Genomic DNA, 17,660 nt, shown 5'->3' on the forward strand with positions numbered 1-17,660 from the left:
AAGACTTCTACCAATATAATAACTATATCGGTAAATATCACGCCCCAATAGTTATGCCAATATGGCTTTTCTAGTGTAGACCAGCCCAAGCCCAGTGAAGGGAAGTCACAGAGCCTTTCCTTTAGCCTTCGTCTTGAATGTGGAAAGCCATAGCATCTCTCTGAAAGCTGAGGCGACACCACACTCAAAATCCACGCATGGATAGGCTTGTTCTCAGAGTTTGCAAAAGCTTGATTTTTTTTTTTACACTGGGTGTGCAATTTATGGCAGATACAGCAGAAAATAAAACAAATTAAGCCTGTAAATGCACTGGAAACTACCTAAGAAGGCAATTTTTATGCTTTTATAAATCTTAGTTTCATAGAAAAGAAGGAGCCTAATAGAGATAAAATATCACTACCTTACAGAGATCATAGGCGACCTCTGACTGCCTGTGACAGCCTCTCATGCTACTGTAGATTACCAGCCTGCTTCTCTCAAAGGGGGTTAACTGGATGTACTCAGTTTTACTAGGCTATATAAGGCAGCTAGTGATGCCACACTGCTTCCCATGGAAGACTGTCAAGACTCATAGACTTTAAGGCCAGAAGAGACCATCATGATCATCTAGTCTGACCTCCTGCACATTGCAGACCACAGAACCTCAACCACTACTCCTGTAGTAGGTCCATAACCTCTGGCTAAATTACTGAAGTCCTCAAATTTTGAGTTAAAGACTTCAAGTTACAGAGAATCCACCATTTACTCTAGTTCATACCAGCAAGTGACCTGTGCCCCTCACTGCAGAGGAGGGTGAAAACCCTCAGGGTCTCTGCCAGTCTGACCCAGGGGAAAATTCCTGACTGACCCCAAATTTGGTGATCAGTCAGCCCTGCGCACGTAGGCAAAACCCACCAGCTAGACACTGAAAAAGAATTCTCTGTAGTAACTCAGAGCCCCTCCCCGCCATCTGGTGTCCTATCTCTGTCTATTGGAGATATTTACTAATGGCAGTCACGGATGGACCATATGTCATTGTAGGCAGTCTCATCATACCATACCTTCCATTAAATTATCAAGCTCAGACTTGGAACAAGTTAGATTATTTCCCCCCCACTTCTCCCCTTGGAAGAATGTTCCAGAACTTCACTCCTCTGATGGTTAGAAACTTTCATCTCACTTCAAGCTAAACTTCTTGGTGGCCAGGTTATATTCATTTGTTCTTGTGTTAGCATTGGCCCATAACTTAAATAACTCCTCTCCCTCCCTGGTATTTATCTCTCTGGTGTATAGAGAGCAATCATATCTCTCCTCAACCTTCGTTTTGTAAGACTCTGTGGTCTACAGGAGAACCAGTAGGCTAATGTCATCACAGGTATTGATGAAATGTTTAATGGAGACAGAAGTGATTTTTATTTGACATTTAAAATATTCTGTTTCTTGATTTGCTTTTGTCAACACATATTTAATTAGAGTCTTTAAGGTTCAACACCTGTGACCCTTTTGGTGAAAGCTTTCCAGACAGCTTCCACTCCACATTTCTCAGACCAGCTCAGGATAGGAAGAAGCCCAATTCATTTGTAACTTTGCAGGGATCATTAGCCCACAAGCCCCTGTATTCCTTCACAAAAGTACTTACCCTCTTACTGAGACATACCAATCAAATGGGCCTGCTGACTCATGCAAGACATGAGATGCTCAGGCCCCTGCCCTTGTGAAGGGTTCCCAGCACATCACAACTGAATTCTGACCAAGTTGAACTCTGTGATCCAGGGGCCTCTTGGTGCCAACTGACAGAGGGCACGGGGGTTGCACAGAGATTTACAGTGATCCTCTGAGTTGAATATATGCATAATAATTCCCTAAAGGGTGGCATATGAGGTCTCTAATGAGAGCCAGTAGCTCACGGACATCATAATGGTTGTGAAATGTGTGTACAGATAATATTTAAGGAGTTACGTGTCTATACTGAAAGTTCTGATGTTAAGACATGTAACCAGGAGGTGATGTGTCTCAGACAGGTTCATTTAGTTGGGGATTGGTCCTGCTTTGAGGAGGGGTTTGGACTAGATGACCTCCTGAGGTCCCTTCCAACCCTGATATTCTATGATTCTATGATTTCAAACATGAGGTAACACATGGTTATCCCTCTGTCTGGTCATGTGTGTGCTGGGCATCAGATGGCTCACAGTGTATGCTCAGCACTGGATTTCCAATTCTGCACGGTAGCCTTGTGCCCGGGGCACCGGCGTTCTAGGGGCACCTTACCTCTCTAAAACTGTGTGCAACATGAAGATCAGCAGTAGGTGGTGGTGGAGGGGCACTGAAGATGCTGTGCTGAGGGGCGCGAAGGTGTAAATCCAGCCCGGTGGATGCTTGTTTGCGTACTGAGCCAAATGCTCATCGCGTGTTTGCGAAAGCTTTAAAAGAGGAAATTTACAGGAAGAAATAAACAGCAGGAGAGTATCAGATTTATGAGGCGGCAAGCTGACAGGGTGACTTGTCTCATGAACGGAAAAGCAGAGCAAAGCCTGGCTGTAAAACACGGGAAGGACTTTGGGTGAGCATTGCTGTATAAGAGAGGAAAGTATCTAGTTAAGCAAGCCTAGGCTCTAGACTGTGTGTTATGATATTATTTCATGTGTAACCATCTGTTTCCAATACTTCTATTTGCTATCACTTGAATTTCTACTCTTTGTTAAATAAACTTAAACTTGTTTTCATTATAAACATATCTCAGTGATATGTGTTCAATGGAACAGAGATCTGAGGTGAAACAGGCAAGCTGGACATTCTCTTCTGCAATCATGCTTTATTATTGTCCTATATATATCTGACTAGGGTAAAACAAATCCTAGTCTGCATCACAGATGTGTGGGGAGAGGAAGATTCTTGGAAAGCAGTGATGACAAATAAGACCTAGCGGTGATAATGAATGGCAATTTCAATATGAGTTTGTAATGCAATGGGATAGTTAAAAAGACGTGGCCCTTTGGAGCTACATAGGCAAAGTCATCATGTGACAGACTGTGTACATTTCTCGGAAAGATTCTGAAGGATTATAGGGAATTAAGAAAAGAGTAATAAGAATGACCAAGGAAAGGATTTGCATGTGGGAAAAGATTTAAAAACTAAATATGCATAGGTAATCTAAAGCTGTAAAATGCCTGTTGATTTCAGTACAGGATTGTGCTGTGAATTCCTCAATATATAAAGCTTATTGATTATGGTGAGAGACAATAACTATCTACAAGTATTTCAAGGGAGTTAAACAGCAAGGAAGGAGAGAAATTGTGTCTGGGGTATGGGGGTATAGACGTAATAATTACGGGAAAAAGAACAGAAGAAAACATAGGCTGCATAGCAGAAAGACTTCCTAATTGTAGGATCCACTGGACAGTGGACTAATCTCCTAAGGTAAATGGCAGAAGCCCTGTTATTTCAAACATTTAAACAAGACTGGAAAAGCCCTGGAGAATATACTGTACGGAACAGCCTGCACTTGCCCCTGGGAATGGACAACATGATGTAATAGATCTTTTCTTACTTGTCTCTATGATTCGCTTCAGTTTGAGATCTTGTTCTAGGCATGATTTGTCTTGGGAGTGTCTGTGATGTGACCCATGGGTCGAACCTGTGACATCTTCAGAGAAGGAAGAGTTGGAGCAAGTGGAGAGAAGGGATATAGGGGCTAAGTATGAATTCAGCTTCCTAAAAGTGCTTTGAGCTAATTAACAACAATTAGAACAGAGTCAGATGGAGGGAATGTGAGCTGAGTGGGGAAAAACTGGACTCAGAAATGCTACAGACCTGATTATCCACTGCATTTTGGACAGTCTTTTACATCAGTGCAAAGCGGATGTCAAATGCTGCCAAATCTGAATCCTGGTATTTTGCACCCACATTGGTAAATGATGGCACAAGGTTCAAGGCAGTGGAGAATCTGGCCCTACCATTGTCAATGATTAAATAGTCCATATTGTGATGCACGCAAGTCTTCTGAACCCAGAGACTCAGAGGCAGCTGCTTTCTTCCCTTTGCCATTGAATCCAGTGACTCCCCATCCCGGTGACTGGAGGATTTTTATTCTTTATAAGAATCCAGCAAGCCAGCTGGGCAGCTCTTCCAAGTTCCCCCTGGTGTATACTGAGTCCAAAATGAGCTTATCCTGGGAAGGCATCTGGCTGCTGATTTGCTGCATTGTTTGTTTCTTTAGTAAGTTGCCCAGGCTCAGCTGTAGTCCAGGCAAACTGTCAACAACCGACCAGCGGGAAATCCAAAGCAAAATCATGGTCGGTTTAGGAAAGAGTCAGGAAGGGTGGTCTGGTTAGAAGCATCAAATTGGCCCAAATCTCTGCCCCATCCCTGAAATGCCAGTGCCCTTTCACGGTTGGATAAAGGACTCCCTCCCTCTTCCCAGCCCCTTAGTGCTTGGAAGCTGCAGACCACACAGTGGTCGGTACTGTGGTGCCAGGGTGGTGGGATCCCTAGAGTGGATGGAGGGGCTGTTGCTATTGTTTATTTCTTTTTCTGAAGTGAATTGAAGTCAGGGGAAAGTTTCCTGGTGGACAGTCTGGGGAAGACTGGTATCCTCTCTCCCAAGAGCAGGGTCAGCACAGGCCCTCATGGTGCCTCATGCTTGTGCTCAGTTCTGCGCTGGGGAGCGTAGTGTGGAGGCCACAGCTCAGCTGCAACACCCTTTACGTTCAGGGCACGTCTGCAGAGAAGGTCAGCAAGATATTAGTTGCGATGGCTGTTCTGTCATACGGACACTTGCCCTCTGGGAATGGTCTGAAGCCACCAAAGAGTTGCTCTGCAGAAGTGACGACACAAGGCAGAGGAGAATCAGGCCCAGGGTGCAGCAGCAAGAAAGAAAAAAGGAGGTTATGAGGATTAGTTAATGTTCATTCCATGCTTTGAAGTGATGTGTTCATTATTATTGTGACTTGACAGAATACACTGCTTCTGTCAGCTGAGATGCGTGTCCCACCCTGGCACCTCTGTGGAGCAGAGCTATCAGAGCACTTACTCCTGCAGGTGTAGTTCCATCCATCCATCCATCCCTGGGAAAGCGGCATTAATATTTCCTAAACTTTGCTTAGGATGTTGCACCAGCACCCCTTGGAGCCAGCCCTGTGGGGTTCCAGCACATATTGGATGTTAGCCATAGAGAGGGAAAATGAGGGACGAAACAGAATTGGCTTTGGAGTAGGCATTCAGCCTCCAAAAGAGTATGGTTAGTCATGAAACATCCCAGCCAATCCTGGCTGCAGCACTGAACTCTCGACAGTCTGAGTTCTATACGCAGCATCATGCCATTGGGGAGATGCAGCTGCCACGTCGCCTGTGAGGTAAAACAAAGAAGCTGCTTCCAGTTATGTCTGCTCTCATATGTGAGAGGAGTTAGATGAGACAGCACACACAACGGGAGGAATGGAGGTGAAATAGCAGGGGAAGAAAGAGAGAGAGGCAGGCTCTGTGCCCTTAGTTTCCATAGGCTTCCTCTGAACTAACCTTGTCACTTGAAACATTTCAGATTAGACAAGACATTGGACAAAACACCAGTGGAGGTACATAAGGGAGTCCTTCTGCTTTGTCTGGGAGCTGGACTACGTTACCTAACATGTCCGTGATTTCTAGGACTCTAAGAACAGTGTGTGAAAGAACAGATACATTGGACATTTTACTTATTAGGTTTTTTATTAAAGGGTAAAGAGAACTGTTGGCAGTCCCAGTTATTTCTTACCTTGTCAGTAGAAAAGAAAATATATAAGATAATGAGATACAGCAGAATTGAGGCAATAGAGATTATGGGTTACAGCCTACAGGGGCCAGCCTACTTACTATTACAAAATAGGTATCAATAATTTGCTGTACCAGTCAAAAATTATCATTGGAAAAAAAATTTAAACAGCCTTTTTTGAAAACAAAAATTTTCACAATGTTCCAGTTATATGATGAAATTCCCCCACCCCCATATACATGTGTTGGTTTTCAAAAATTGCATTTTTCAGGTTTTTTTTTTAATTGAAAAGCAAGATATTTTTATTTTTAAACCTTTTTTGGAAGTTGCTCACTATTTTCTGTCCATTTCTAATGTTTTGTTTTTAACTAATTCATCTCACTGGCTCCATCTTTCCTCAAAATATTTTGGTTATTTACCTACAAGGCCACATTGTCTGACCTGCATCTATCTATGCACACCCTGAATGCATGGCAGAGAGTAGGGTAAATGCTACCTCTAAAACACTATTCTCAAAGGCCCCTGGGTGAAGTAGGGGTGGCCTGTAGGTGGGGGCTGAGTGTGCTGCTTGCATTGACCACCTAGAAAAGTACTGGGGAGTCTACTCAAAGGCAGTCCCATCTCAGGAAATATACCAGGACCTCTGAATTTTGCATACAATACTCCATCTTGATAGCAGTGGACCTGTAGCCCTGTGTTAAAAAAGAGTTTGGCTTCACTTAGCTTCAATTTACACACATTAAGTGTTGCCCTCAAGCCACTGGTAAATCATCAGTGTGGCCAGCCTGGCCCAAGACCAAATGATGGTGCCCCAGGCAAGGAGTGTCTTTGGCGCCCCCTCTCCATTTGTTAAACGTTTGAATACCTTATTTCTGTTGCATTTGTAGTCCATTTCATGACTTTGATGCACAATTTACATGCATGATTTACTCCTGTCATATAACACAATACATTTGCATGCTAGGATCTGTAAATCTGTATTTATCCATGCTAACAACAAAAACAGCACTTTGAGCTTGGTGGCCCCCAAGCCTGGCACCACAGGTGGTCACCTGGGTTGCCTGCCCCTAAATCTGGCCCTGAATGTGGCCCTTGGTGGGGCAATACCCAAAGATTGTCTAAGAAATCTATCTTCCCACCAAAGGCAGGCACAGCAGTTGAGACCAGGAGGGGCTGTTGATTCACGGAGTTCTGCTCAGCACTGTGCAACAGGCTTTCTTGGTTGATGGCCTGCCACTGTTATTCCCCACAGCTATCCAGAAGAGCCTGTGTTTGGCTAGCTTTACTGAACAACAGAAGCATTGTTTATTTTCTCAAGTGTCTGTTTAAGTGGGTGTTCTTTGCTGCTGGTTTCTCTCACCTAACAAGAAGTCTATTAATATGTGTGGGTAACAGTTGTGGCAGTGGTGTTCATGCCACCATTTATCGTGCGTGGCACACGTACGTTACATGGATTGAAAATGTTGGTGCGTAGGGCATCTTGTTGCTACACAGAGATATGTGAAAGGAAACAATTACAATAAGTAAACAGGCCTTGCTAAAACAGAAGGCACAAGTTTCATAAGCCAGGGAAGATCTAGGTAGAGAAGACTCTGAACAATTAATTTAGGCCATAACATGATCTAAAAGTGCTTGGGGAAACAAGATTTTGAAGAAACCAGCCCGTGACTTGAAGAGGACAGGGATGTGCTGACACAGCATCCGTGATCTATCTTTTGAGGGAATGTTTCATCCCTGCTGCTTTGCTGTCAGCTGTTCTGTTTGCTGGCAGGCGTTTGATTCAGTCTCTCCGATTTGCTTTCAGACATTCCTGCTCCTGGGTAATTTTGCAGGCTGAGGCAGTTATCTGTCTCATGACTCACGATGTACAGAGATCTGGCTTGGCCTCCCACCTTCACGAATAATGGCTCAGGCTGGCACCTGACATATAACTTAGCCGATCAGAGGAAAAGCAGCCCATTCCTCCTGCCTGTTATGTCCCTGCCTATATCTTGGAGGGATCCACAGACCCAGCCAAGTCTCTGCTGAGGCTCATTTAAACTTGTTTTATGTGAGCAACTTAAAAAACTTGATTCAAGTTCAACAAGAAAGATTCCCAGTGAGAACAAAGCCACACAAGTCACCTGCCAAGCCCTGTGGACCCTGATATAACATGAACTGTTCGGTGTAATTTCCAAACAGTGTATATGGACTTATATTATGAATCAGAGTGGATTGTAGGAAGCATCCTGGGAGGAAGGATGGTTATTGGGGAAGGTGGGGTGTACAGTAGCAGAGGAAAGATAAGGAGTGGTTATAAACTGAGCCACCCTCATACATGGTATCTTCATCGGGGATACCTCTAAGATTTTGACACTCACCCCCCTGAGATGAAGGTTGCAGTGGACTTTCCCCAAAATCTGCAGGGTTCCTATCTGTGACAATGACATCTTCACAGCAGTGTGTGACATCGCTACGTGTCACCATGTCACCCGTACAGAGAGAGAGCCATCGTGTTGTGGTATGATATGACTTTAGCCGCTGCATTTTATACATGGACAATGCATGCGTTTGGGAGACCAGAGGGGAGGACGTAGCAGTAGTTGAGGCAAGATATACTGAGGGCTTGAACCTGGCTGTAGGAAGGGAATGAAAAGGGTGGATCCTGGAGATGTTCAGGAAGAAAAAGCAGCAGGATTTGAATATTGTTATTTTGTATTTATTTGTATTCCTGTGGTGCCTAGGAGCCTTAGTCATGGTCCAGGGCTCCATTGTGCTAGGTGCTGTACAAATACAGAACAAAAAGATGGCTTGGATATATGGGACAAGGGAGAGGGAGGAGTCAAAAATAACTTCCAGACTGTGTGCTTGAATGCCAGAGAGGATGGCTATATTAACAAGGCATCTTTCATCCAGGCGAACCAGGCTCAGAGCACAGATTGGATGGAGAGCTGCTGCTTTTCTGACAGGAATCTGATTTGTTTACTTTTCTTTCTCTGGGTTGCTTAATAGTTTAGTTGGCTTGGATATCACTCCAGTCATCACTGATACATAGCCACATCTGGGGTGGAATGCAGCAGCTATGCTATGCAACAGACAGGAAGACTAATAACACCATCAGAAACTCGGAGGGGAAATTTAATTCAGCAGACTATAATCAAACAGGAAGGCAGCCAGGAATTGGGATTAGCACTCCAGTCTTGCAGAAAATTTTGCCCGGGATGTTTAATAACCACGGGTGGTCAGAAGATGGGAAAGGTGGACGCTCCAGGAGCACAGCGCCACCCGGCACCATGTTGGGTCACTGGCTTATGTTGGCATCTAGGGAAACTTGTCCTCACACAACTCTGCTTCCTCCAGCGAACAGATTTTCCTTGGATGTCTCCCACCCAATAACGATCGTGCCCCATTCTTTTAAAAAGTGCACTAACGAAAGCACAACCTGAGGCGTTACGGCAGTGGATGATAACACTGCCGAATAAGTGGATTTCTCCACTGAAAGGCTGCCTGGGAAAAAGAATGGTGAACCCAGTGATGAGCTGCCAAAATCTTAACAACTGGTTCCCTCCTCACCCCACCAGGGGGGTCATTGCCCACCCCTACCCCCTGGGACTCCTGCCCCATCCAACCCCCCGCGTTCCTTGATGCCCCCCCGCACGATCCCTGCCCCATCCACCCCTCTCCCCTGTCCCCTGACTGCCCCCAGAGCCGGGCAGCAGGGTCTCGTGGGCCACCGTAGTGGGCCACCTGCCCCTAGGAGCCAGAGGGACCTGCCGGGGGGCAAGGTGGGGAGTCCGGTGGTGCTTACCTGGGGCAGCTCCCAGGACGCATCCGGCAGGTCCCTCTGGCTCCTAGGGGCAGGGCAGCATAGCTGGGAGGGAGCAGGGGGAGCGGCCGCTCCCCCCACTGATCACATCAAAAGTGACGCATTAGGCGCTGACTCCGTGGGTGCTTCGGTGCTGGAGCACCCACGGGGAATATTTGGTGGGTGCAGAGCCCCCACAGGCAGCTCCCCGCCCAGTGCCTGGCCCCAGCTCACCTCCGCTCCGCCTCCTCCCCTGAACACGCCGCCCCGCTCTGCTTCTCCGCGCCCCCCCCCCCCCGCCCCGGCTTCCCGCAAATCAGCTGTTCGGTGGGAAGCCGGGGAAGGCAGAGAAGCAGGCGGCGGCTTTCCACTCAGGCCGAGGGTGGCGGAGGTGAGCTGGGGTGGGGAGCGGTTCCCCTGTGAGCCCCCCACTCCCGCCAGGTTACCTGCTGCGGCGCGGGCGGCCCTCCTTGCGCCCCCCCCCGCCCGAGCTCACCTCCGCCTCCCTGGGCCTGAGCGGGAAGCCGCCGTCTGCTTCTCAGCCTGCCCCAGCTTCCCATGTGAACAGCTCATTCACAGGAAGCCGGGGCCGGGGGCGGAAAAGCAGAGCAGGGCGGCGCGTTCAGGGCAGGAGGCAGAGGCGGAGCGGAGGTGAGCTGGGGCCGGGGGTGGGGTGGGGAGCTGCCGGTGGGGGTCTGCACCCATCAAATTTTCCCCTTGGGTGCTCCAGCCCTGGACCACCTGTGGAGTGGGTGCCTAAGGTGCCACTTTTGGCCAGTTAAATTTAGAAGCCCTTTTAGAACCGGTTGTCCCTCGTGGAACAACTGGTTCTAAAAGGTCTTCTAAATTTAACAACCGGTTCTAGCGAACCGGTGGGAACCGACTCCAGCTCACCACTGGGTGAACCCCTTTGATTTGTTATCCAGGGATTAACGTTGTTTAATAATTAGGATCAGCTTGTGGGAAAGTGAAGTTGTGGGTCTGCAATTCGCCTCTCTCCACTGCTGCTGGGAAGCCCTTTTGGGCCGTAACAGTTTGCAGTGCTGGTTTTGGGCGGGGCCTGTTACTTATCATTTTTTAAATCATTGGCAGCCCCCAGGACTGAAGTCTATCCAGAACAAATGAGTTCCACGGACGGTAGCTGTGCACACATCTAAGGGGGTCATCTCTGAAGAAAAGAAGAGACTTCAATTGCCGTGGTCCATTCAGTATTCGGCCTGTCTGCTGAGACTGCCAGTTGCGATAGGGCTTTCCTTTCTGCTATTTATGGGGAAGCGAGCAAAGCCCACCAGCTCCCTTCACACCTGCCACTGAGCAGATGGGAATGGCTTTTGGTCACCGCAAGCCTAGTAGCGGAGCCAACTCCAGAGCCCCATTGCCAAACCCTGACGTAGGCCCGTTTTCATCTTTATAATGCAAAGGATGCGGCTTCCTCTCCCTCCCATTTGAAGCGGAGGCGCTGAAGTCAGAAAAGTGCCAGTAATTCTCTGTGGCACTTTCTCTGGCGTAGTTACGCCTCTGAAGTGAACCTGTGACATCAGCTTGGCTTTTTTATCTGAATTATACCTCCCTGTCTGAGTTGCAGATGCCATCGTTCCCCTTTCATTTTCTGCCTTGCGGAGCTGCAGCCAGAATGAGTAAGAAAGGGTTGAGTCACGGGGCTGGCACAGTTCATTTTTTGCATGTGCTGTTGTCAAAGAAGAGATGGCCCGGTGAGAGATGCCATGTGTCCGTCACCGCAGTGAATGATATGAGAAGGAAAGAGGAAACAAAACCTGCTCCCCACAGGAAACAATTCTGCCCCCTGACTAACACCGAGAACTGTGCTACTTCGGGACTCAAGATGGTCTGAAAACTGCTGTAAATGTGAATGAACCTAGCAGCTCTGCAGCTTCACCATGGGTTTGACACTGATTACAAATACCAAAGAGCTTGTTGTTTGTACATTTCAGTTTTAATATGATGATTTGTTAAGCACTGACCATGTGCTTGGTCTGATAGGAGGGCCTAGGATGCAGCCACGCCTGGCCAAAGAACTGAGAGCACAGGACACAGAGTACAGACGCAGACTCTGCCCTGGACTGCTAATGGTCTAAATGAGGTGGCCACAGTGTAGACATGCTGCACTGGGAATGTTTAGGATTTGTTTCCCTTTTAATTTATTATACCAATTATCACTGTCTTGCTTATTCCAGGTGATAAGATGCATAATCAGTTACATTTCCTTGTTTGCTTAGTGCTGGTGCTTTAATACTCCCAGCTGTCCTGAGAGTGTCTTTCTCCTCACAGGAACTCAGTGTGATTCAATGGAATTCACCTTGTTGGATGAGTGGGACTTTAAGATGCCAGTACGTGTCTGTACAACTCTTTTAGAAGCTTGAAAGGAAGCTAACCAAGTATTTCTCCCTGACTGGACAGTGCCAGCCTCCAACTAAGTGGGTTTCCTTTTTCCTTACATTTATAAGGGCGCAAGCAAGCAATGGAACAGCCAACTTAATGGAACAAAGCAGGTTGTCTCAAGCCTCCCAAGTTATACTCTGCTATGACCGGAACAAACAAGAGTGTTTAGATCTTGCTGATTTTCCAGAATTGTCCTTAGGCACGAGTGCAGTTGAGTACCAGAAGCATCCCCCAGAGCCAGCAAAGAAGAAAGCAACTCAGTAACCAATTTGGGATGAGGCTGTGGTGACCCGAGTCTCTGCCTCTCATGACTAAACCTCTCAACCATTTTGCATGACTGTTTTGAGGAACTGGACACCCTTCATATCACCTCAGCCATAGCTGGGAAGGAAATTGCAATTGACATAGATCGGCCCAAAACAGGGATAACACTTTGAGAAATGACACGTTCCTCATGCCTGACTGTCCTTCTTCAAACCAGGACTAACTGAAGAATTCCATCAGTGAAGCCTAAGCAAACATCTGGGCGTAACAGGGAAAGAATGGGTACAGAAGCCACTTTGTTCCCACCATTCAAGGTGAAATACAAGTCATTTGTACACCCCCTGTTGCATCTGGTAATGTCTCCTTAAACGTTAGGGATCACTTTCCCAGTCCACCAACTCAGAGATGTCTGCCTGCTGTTAACCAGACCCTTGCATTCTGCCATTCCAGATACTGCTGTGATGGGAGCCTTCCAGATACCTAGATAGATATGGCCCTGCTCCAAGTTAAGGCTCCACAGGTTGGGCTTCTCTACTGTTTGATCCTATTGCTCAGCTGAGCAGAGCAAAACCTCTTTGCTCTATCCACTGCTCACCTCCCAGGCACATCAAACTTGCTCACATTCAGAATAAGCAGAAACTCTAACCTGGCAGAAGGAGCTGTCTTCTCTGCAGTGCTCCACTCCCTGGTGTAGACATGGTGTGTCACCTTTATGGACCTCTTTTCCTTTCTTGTGGATGCCCAAGTTCCCTGGTTTTCTTCATTCCCTTAGCTTCTTAAATGGATGTCTTCTCAATATCATGGTCCTAGTGTCCTCTGCATAACCTTCACCCCCTTCTCAGGGTGGTGAAAATGAGCTAAGCTGAAAACCCCATACCATGTGTATTCAGATGCCTTTATTTCTGTAACCAGGCTCATTTCAGCCCAGTGTCTCTCATCTCCCAACTTGTAAGTACTTCTCTTCATATTTGAATAAAGTGCAGTGGCATTTGTGCTGGGAAAGTTAACAAGAGTCTCTAGACACCCTGTTTAGGCAGTCAGCTTCTGCTACTGAAGTGGTTGCTTGTGTCCACCGAGGCTTGTTGTAAGTAAAACCCATCTAGTTGGAGCCTGACCTTATCCACTGGAGAAACACTATTTACAGGTAAGAAAAACTAAAACTGTTTATCCTCCACTTTCTTCTGGCAAACTTTGATCCCTCTCGCTTCTGACATTGGGCCTCTGAGGGAGTTTGAAATTAAAAGGGACAGTGTCCCATTTTAAATTTTAGACCTACATTATTAAAGTGTAAAGAACTTAGCTGATTTACAGTGTTTATGGCTTGATTCTGCACCGCTGAAGCACACGAGAGTTTTGCCTTTGCTTCATAAAGTTCAGAGCATTTCACTGTTAATCTCTAAGGCCAGTGCCACAGAGCTACGCATGCTCCAAGGCCTTGTCTGCACTAAAGAAATGTGCTTTGCCTAGCACTCATGTACCTGTTTTAAAGGTCTGATTCCATCTCAATAAAAAAGGCCTTGTCTGTCCTATGTGTTCGTCTTCACACTGTGATATATCAGATTGTATAAACCTACATTGACGCAGTGAGTATGGTCTAAAGGCTAAAGTTATATAGTAAGCATTCTTTTTCTAGCTGTGTAACCTTGTGAGACGTCACCATCGATCTGTGCTTCACTTTTCCTACCTGTAAAATGGGGCTACTAATGCTTATCTATCTCACAGGAGCATTGTAAGACAGAATTAATTACAGGGTCTGTAAAGTACTTTGAGAAACTCGGATGGAAGATGCTCTGTAAGTGCATAATATTAATTTATTATAATCTTTCCAAAGGATCTCAGGATCCTTAAGGAGTGGGATTGGACAATTTCAAAGGAAAAATTTTTTCATCCCTAACCATTTTCTTTAGAGCCCAAAGTGAAAGCTGTTTCTACCAACTGCCATCTCTGTCACCATCTGGAAAATCACATTTTCTGAAGCTTTCCTCCTCTTTATCAGCTGTAACTAAAGCTATAAAATGGGAAGATGTCCTTGCTTTAATTAACACCCCTGTAGTTCAAAAGCTGATCTTAGTAATGAGAGGCAATTATAGCCTTTATTGAGGGATAGTCAGGTGGAACAAATCCAGCATCCATCTATGGGAGGCATTTATTCCCCCAGGAAATTTGGAAGCTGCTCATTGTAAAGAGCTGAAAACAAGGTCTGGTACAACAGGTGAATCAATTTGTTCTTTTTGTAATCTTAAAAATAACTTGTTTCTATTATTTTTTTTTGCAGACTTGTTTTTATATCACCATCCAGCTGCCAGCAAGTAGCAGTTGAGTTAAGAAAGGTTGTTACTGGCTCTTTGAGGATGTAGTTTCTGTTTTTTGTTTCTTTTTCTAGACCAGTGTTTCTTTCTACTTTGCATGGCATTCAGTACTGAGTTCTGCTGAAAGTGCATTAATAGATCATTGTATCGGTAGCCAAGTGCAGGACAATTTACTACCGTTACCTGCAGCAGTGTAGCTAACTGACTGCTAGTTGCAATTCATACTGTGCACATTGCAAATGGGTAATTTTTGGGCCAAGAGGCTGGCTGAAAATAGAGTAGGGCTGCAATATTGACTGGGGAAATGTCAAAAGAAATTCACTCCTATGTGGAGGGCCAAGAAACGATCTACATTCCACTTTAAATCCTATTTGGAGGACTTAAGTGAAAAATAGGTGGTGAGTAAGACCTTGTGCAATCTCTCTGCCTGGGAGTGAATTCCACACTGAGATTAAATTCAGTGTGGATAAGTATCTAAAAGTTGAGACCTTCATCCCACCCTCCTGTGTGTGTCTTGCACTGGCAAAGAGATGCATTAGATGGCTCACTAGGTCATGACCATCTATAGACCTGATTCTCCACTCCAGCTTTACACCTGTGTATCTCCATTGATTCTACAAGAGTCATATTCCGCAACATAATGGAGTGGGGAATAGGACACTTAGATTCTGTGAAACCTCTTAGGACTGCAAAACTGGACAAGAATTCCTGCAAGAGCTTTCTCTCTTGAGGTATTTTTAGAGCCCTGCAAATCTGCGGATATCTGCTTTATATCCATGGATATCCACGCACTTTGTTTGCAGATTGCAGATCGGGTGCCGATACAAATTTTGTATCCGCGCAGGGATCTAGGTATTTTCACACTCCCACTCCTAGCAGGTAGTACAGATTTGTGCAACAATGTGGGGTGAAAAAGTTAGGTCACATTGGTTTGGGTGAAGGTTTGGGTAGGTTCTCACTCAATGCAAACCAGTTCTTATATCCCTACTAATATAACATGAAACATACCACATACCCGGTCCTGGACTACCTGAGTCACCTGATATAGTTAATAGTTCCAACCATTTCTAGTAATTGTAGAAGTAGCTGAGTCAATTGTGCATTCCTCTGTAATTAAAAATAGTGTAAGCCTTAACCCTCCCATCAAAACCCTACAATCTTCCAGCAATGAGTGTCTGTCACAGGGTCCCTAGCAGAAGCTTGTTAAAATTCCACCACCAAACTGGAGAGAGGTTTGGGAATGTTTCTCTACCTCTGAAGGTTCTCTGGATACTGCTGAATCACTCCTGCCAGAGAATACGTACCTCTGAGGTCATCAAAATCCCCTGCCTTTGCAATGGACCACATTCCAATGCCAGGTATCAGGTGTGTTTTGGTTTTTTTAAGTGCCCCAGTGAAGACATCCATTTACAGTTATGGAGGTTGAATGTTATGCTATACACCATAGTAAACCCTTCAGGAAGGAAGTGAAACTTCTCCAGCAAATGAACTCTGTATATAATTTTGTTTGCCATTAAACAGTGTTGCCACCCTTCTTGCTCGCTTATAAGGACAAGGCTTTTATTTAAATTGGAACACAACGAAATAGATTCTCCACTCCCTCATCCCGTCTTTTCCTCAGGCACATGCACATCTTGGGTTTTAGCTGGCTTTGGGAGCCCCCTGTTACAATAGGGGCAGTTCATCATGGCAGTGTTCTCAGGAACTCCCAAGCTGAGCTTTTCCTCTGCTGCGGCAGCAGAGAAGTCCTTATTAACGTAGGAGCCACTTGTGCCTTCCAAAGACTTTGAAAGAGGTGGCTTTGACTTCTCCATTGAGGAGAGTATTCTGCCTGGGGAAGACTTGAGGGTTGACAGGGTGCTTGAGTTATTTTTGTTGGTGATTTGCTCTGCTGGTATGATGAGGAAATTTAAGGAATTACCCCTCCTTGCTGACTCTCCTGTCTTTTCCTTTCCTTCTCTAGGTTATGGACATGCTGCCCCAGGGACAGATGCCGGGAAAGCCTTTTGTATGTTCTATGCTGTCCTGGGGATCCCACTGACACTGGTCATGTTCCAGAGCCTGGGCGAGCGCATGAACACCTTTGTCAAGTACCTCCTGAAACGGATCAAAAAATGCTGCGGGATGAGGAGCACTGATGTCTCCATGGAAAACATGGTCACTGTGGGTTTCTTCTCCTGCATGGGAACCCTCTGCATTGGAGCAGCAGCTTTTTCCCAGTATGAGGAGTGGAGCTTTTTCCATGCTTATTATTACTGCTTTATAACATTGACTACGATAGGGTTTGGCGACTATGTGGCCCTGCAGACCAAAGGGGCCCTCCAAAAGAAGCCACTCTATGTGGCTTTTAGCTTTATGTACATTCTAGTGGGGTTGACAGTCATTGGGGCATTTCTAAATCTGGTTGTTCTCAGGTTCTTAACCATGAACAGTGAGGACGAGAGACGGGATGCCGAGGAGCGGGCATCCCTGGCAGGGAACCGCAACAGCATGATTATCCACATCCAAGAGGACAGCCAGCATGTTCGGCCACGGTACAAGGCCGAAGTAACAGACCTTCAGTCGGTTTGTTCCTGCATGTGTTACAGGTCCCATGAGTACACCAGCCGGATGGTGTCGCACCAAAATTCGTTCAGCTCCAAGCTGAATCCTCAGTACTTTCACTCCATCTCTTACAAGATAGAAGAGATCTCACCAAGCACATTGAAAAACAGCCTTTTCCCATCTCCTGTTAGCTCCATCTCACCTGGGTTGCACAGCTTTACAGATAACCACAGGCTGATGAAAAGGCGAAAGTCCATTTAAAGTGTTTTGTCTTCTTTTGCTTTACTTGTTTCCCCCAATTACCTTTTTTGTTTCTTGAATGAGACGGAGCGAGGCCAAAGGGAATAGAAAAAGCCAGTCCTCCTCTGAGACTCAGCTCTTGAGCATGAAGCATGGATTATTACTGTTCCAGAAAAGTATGCCTTACATTACCCCCTCGGTGGATTTCAGAGGATTCGAGGTGACATGAAATGGGTACCAAATCCAAAGTTGCACACAAGCTGGGAGCCTTCATGTGCCATTGGCACTCCTGACCTAATAAACTATTTTCCTCTCAAGCAGGTCGCTGTGTGCGTGTGCGCGTGTGTGTTGAGTGCGTGTGTGTGCAATTCCACAACTAGTGCCATGTGACAAAAAT

The 17,660-nt window shown here is 46.0% G+C and overlaps 1 protein-coding gene across 1 annotated transcript in view; it reads left to right on the forward strand.

Annotated features, from left to right (window-relative positions):
- KCNK9 (potassium two pore domain channel subfamily K member 9) overlaps positions 1-17,284 on the forward strand; it is a 119,288-nt gene extending 102,004 nt beyond the window's left edge. Inside the window, exon 2 of the mRNA XM_077808825.1 lies at positions 16,443-17,284. Coding sequence (XP_077664951.1) covers positions 16,443-17,284 — 842 coding nt within the window. The remainder of the gene's footprint in view (positions 1-16,442) is intronic.
- Positions 17,285-17,660: the final 376 nt, after the last annotated feature.

The sequence above is a fragment of the Eretmochelys imbricata genome, chromosome 2 (assembly GCF_965152235.1).
Source record: "Eretmochelys imbricata isolate rEreImb1 chromosome 2, rEreImb1.hap1, whole genome shotgun sequence".
In the NCBI taxonomy this organism is placed as follows: domain Eukaryota; kingdom Metazoa; phylum Chordata; order Testudines; family Cheloniidae; genus Eretmochelys; species Eretmochelys imbricata.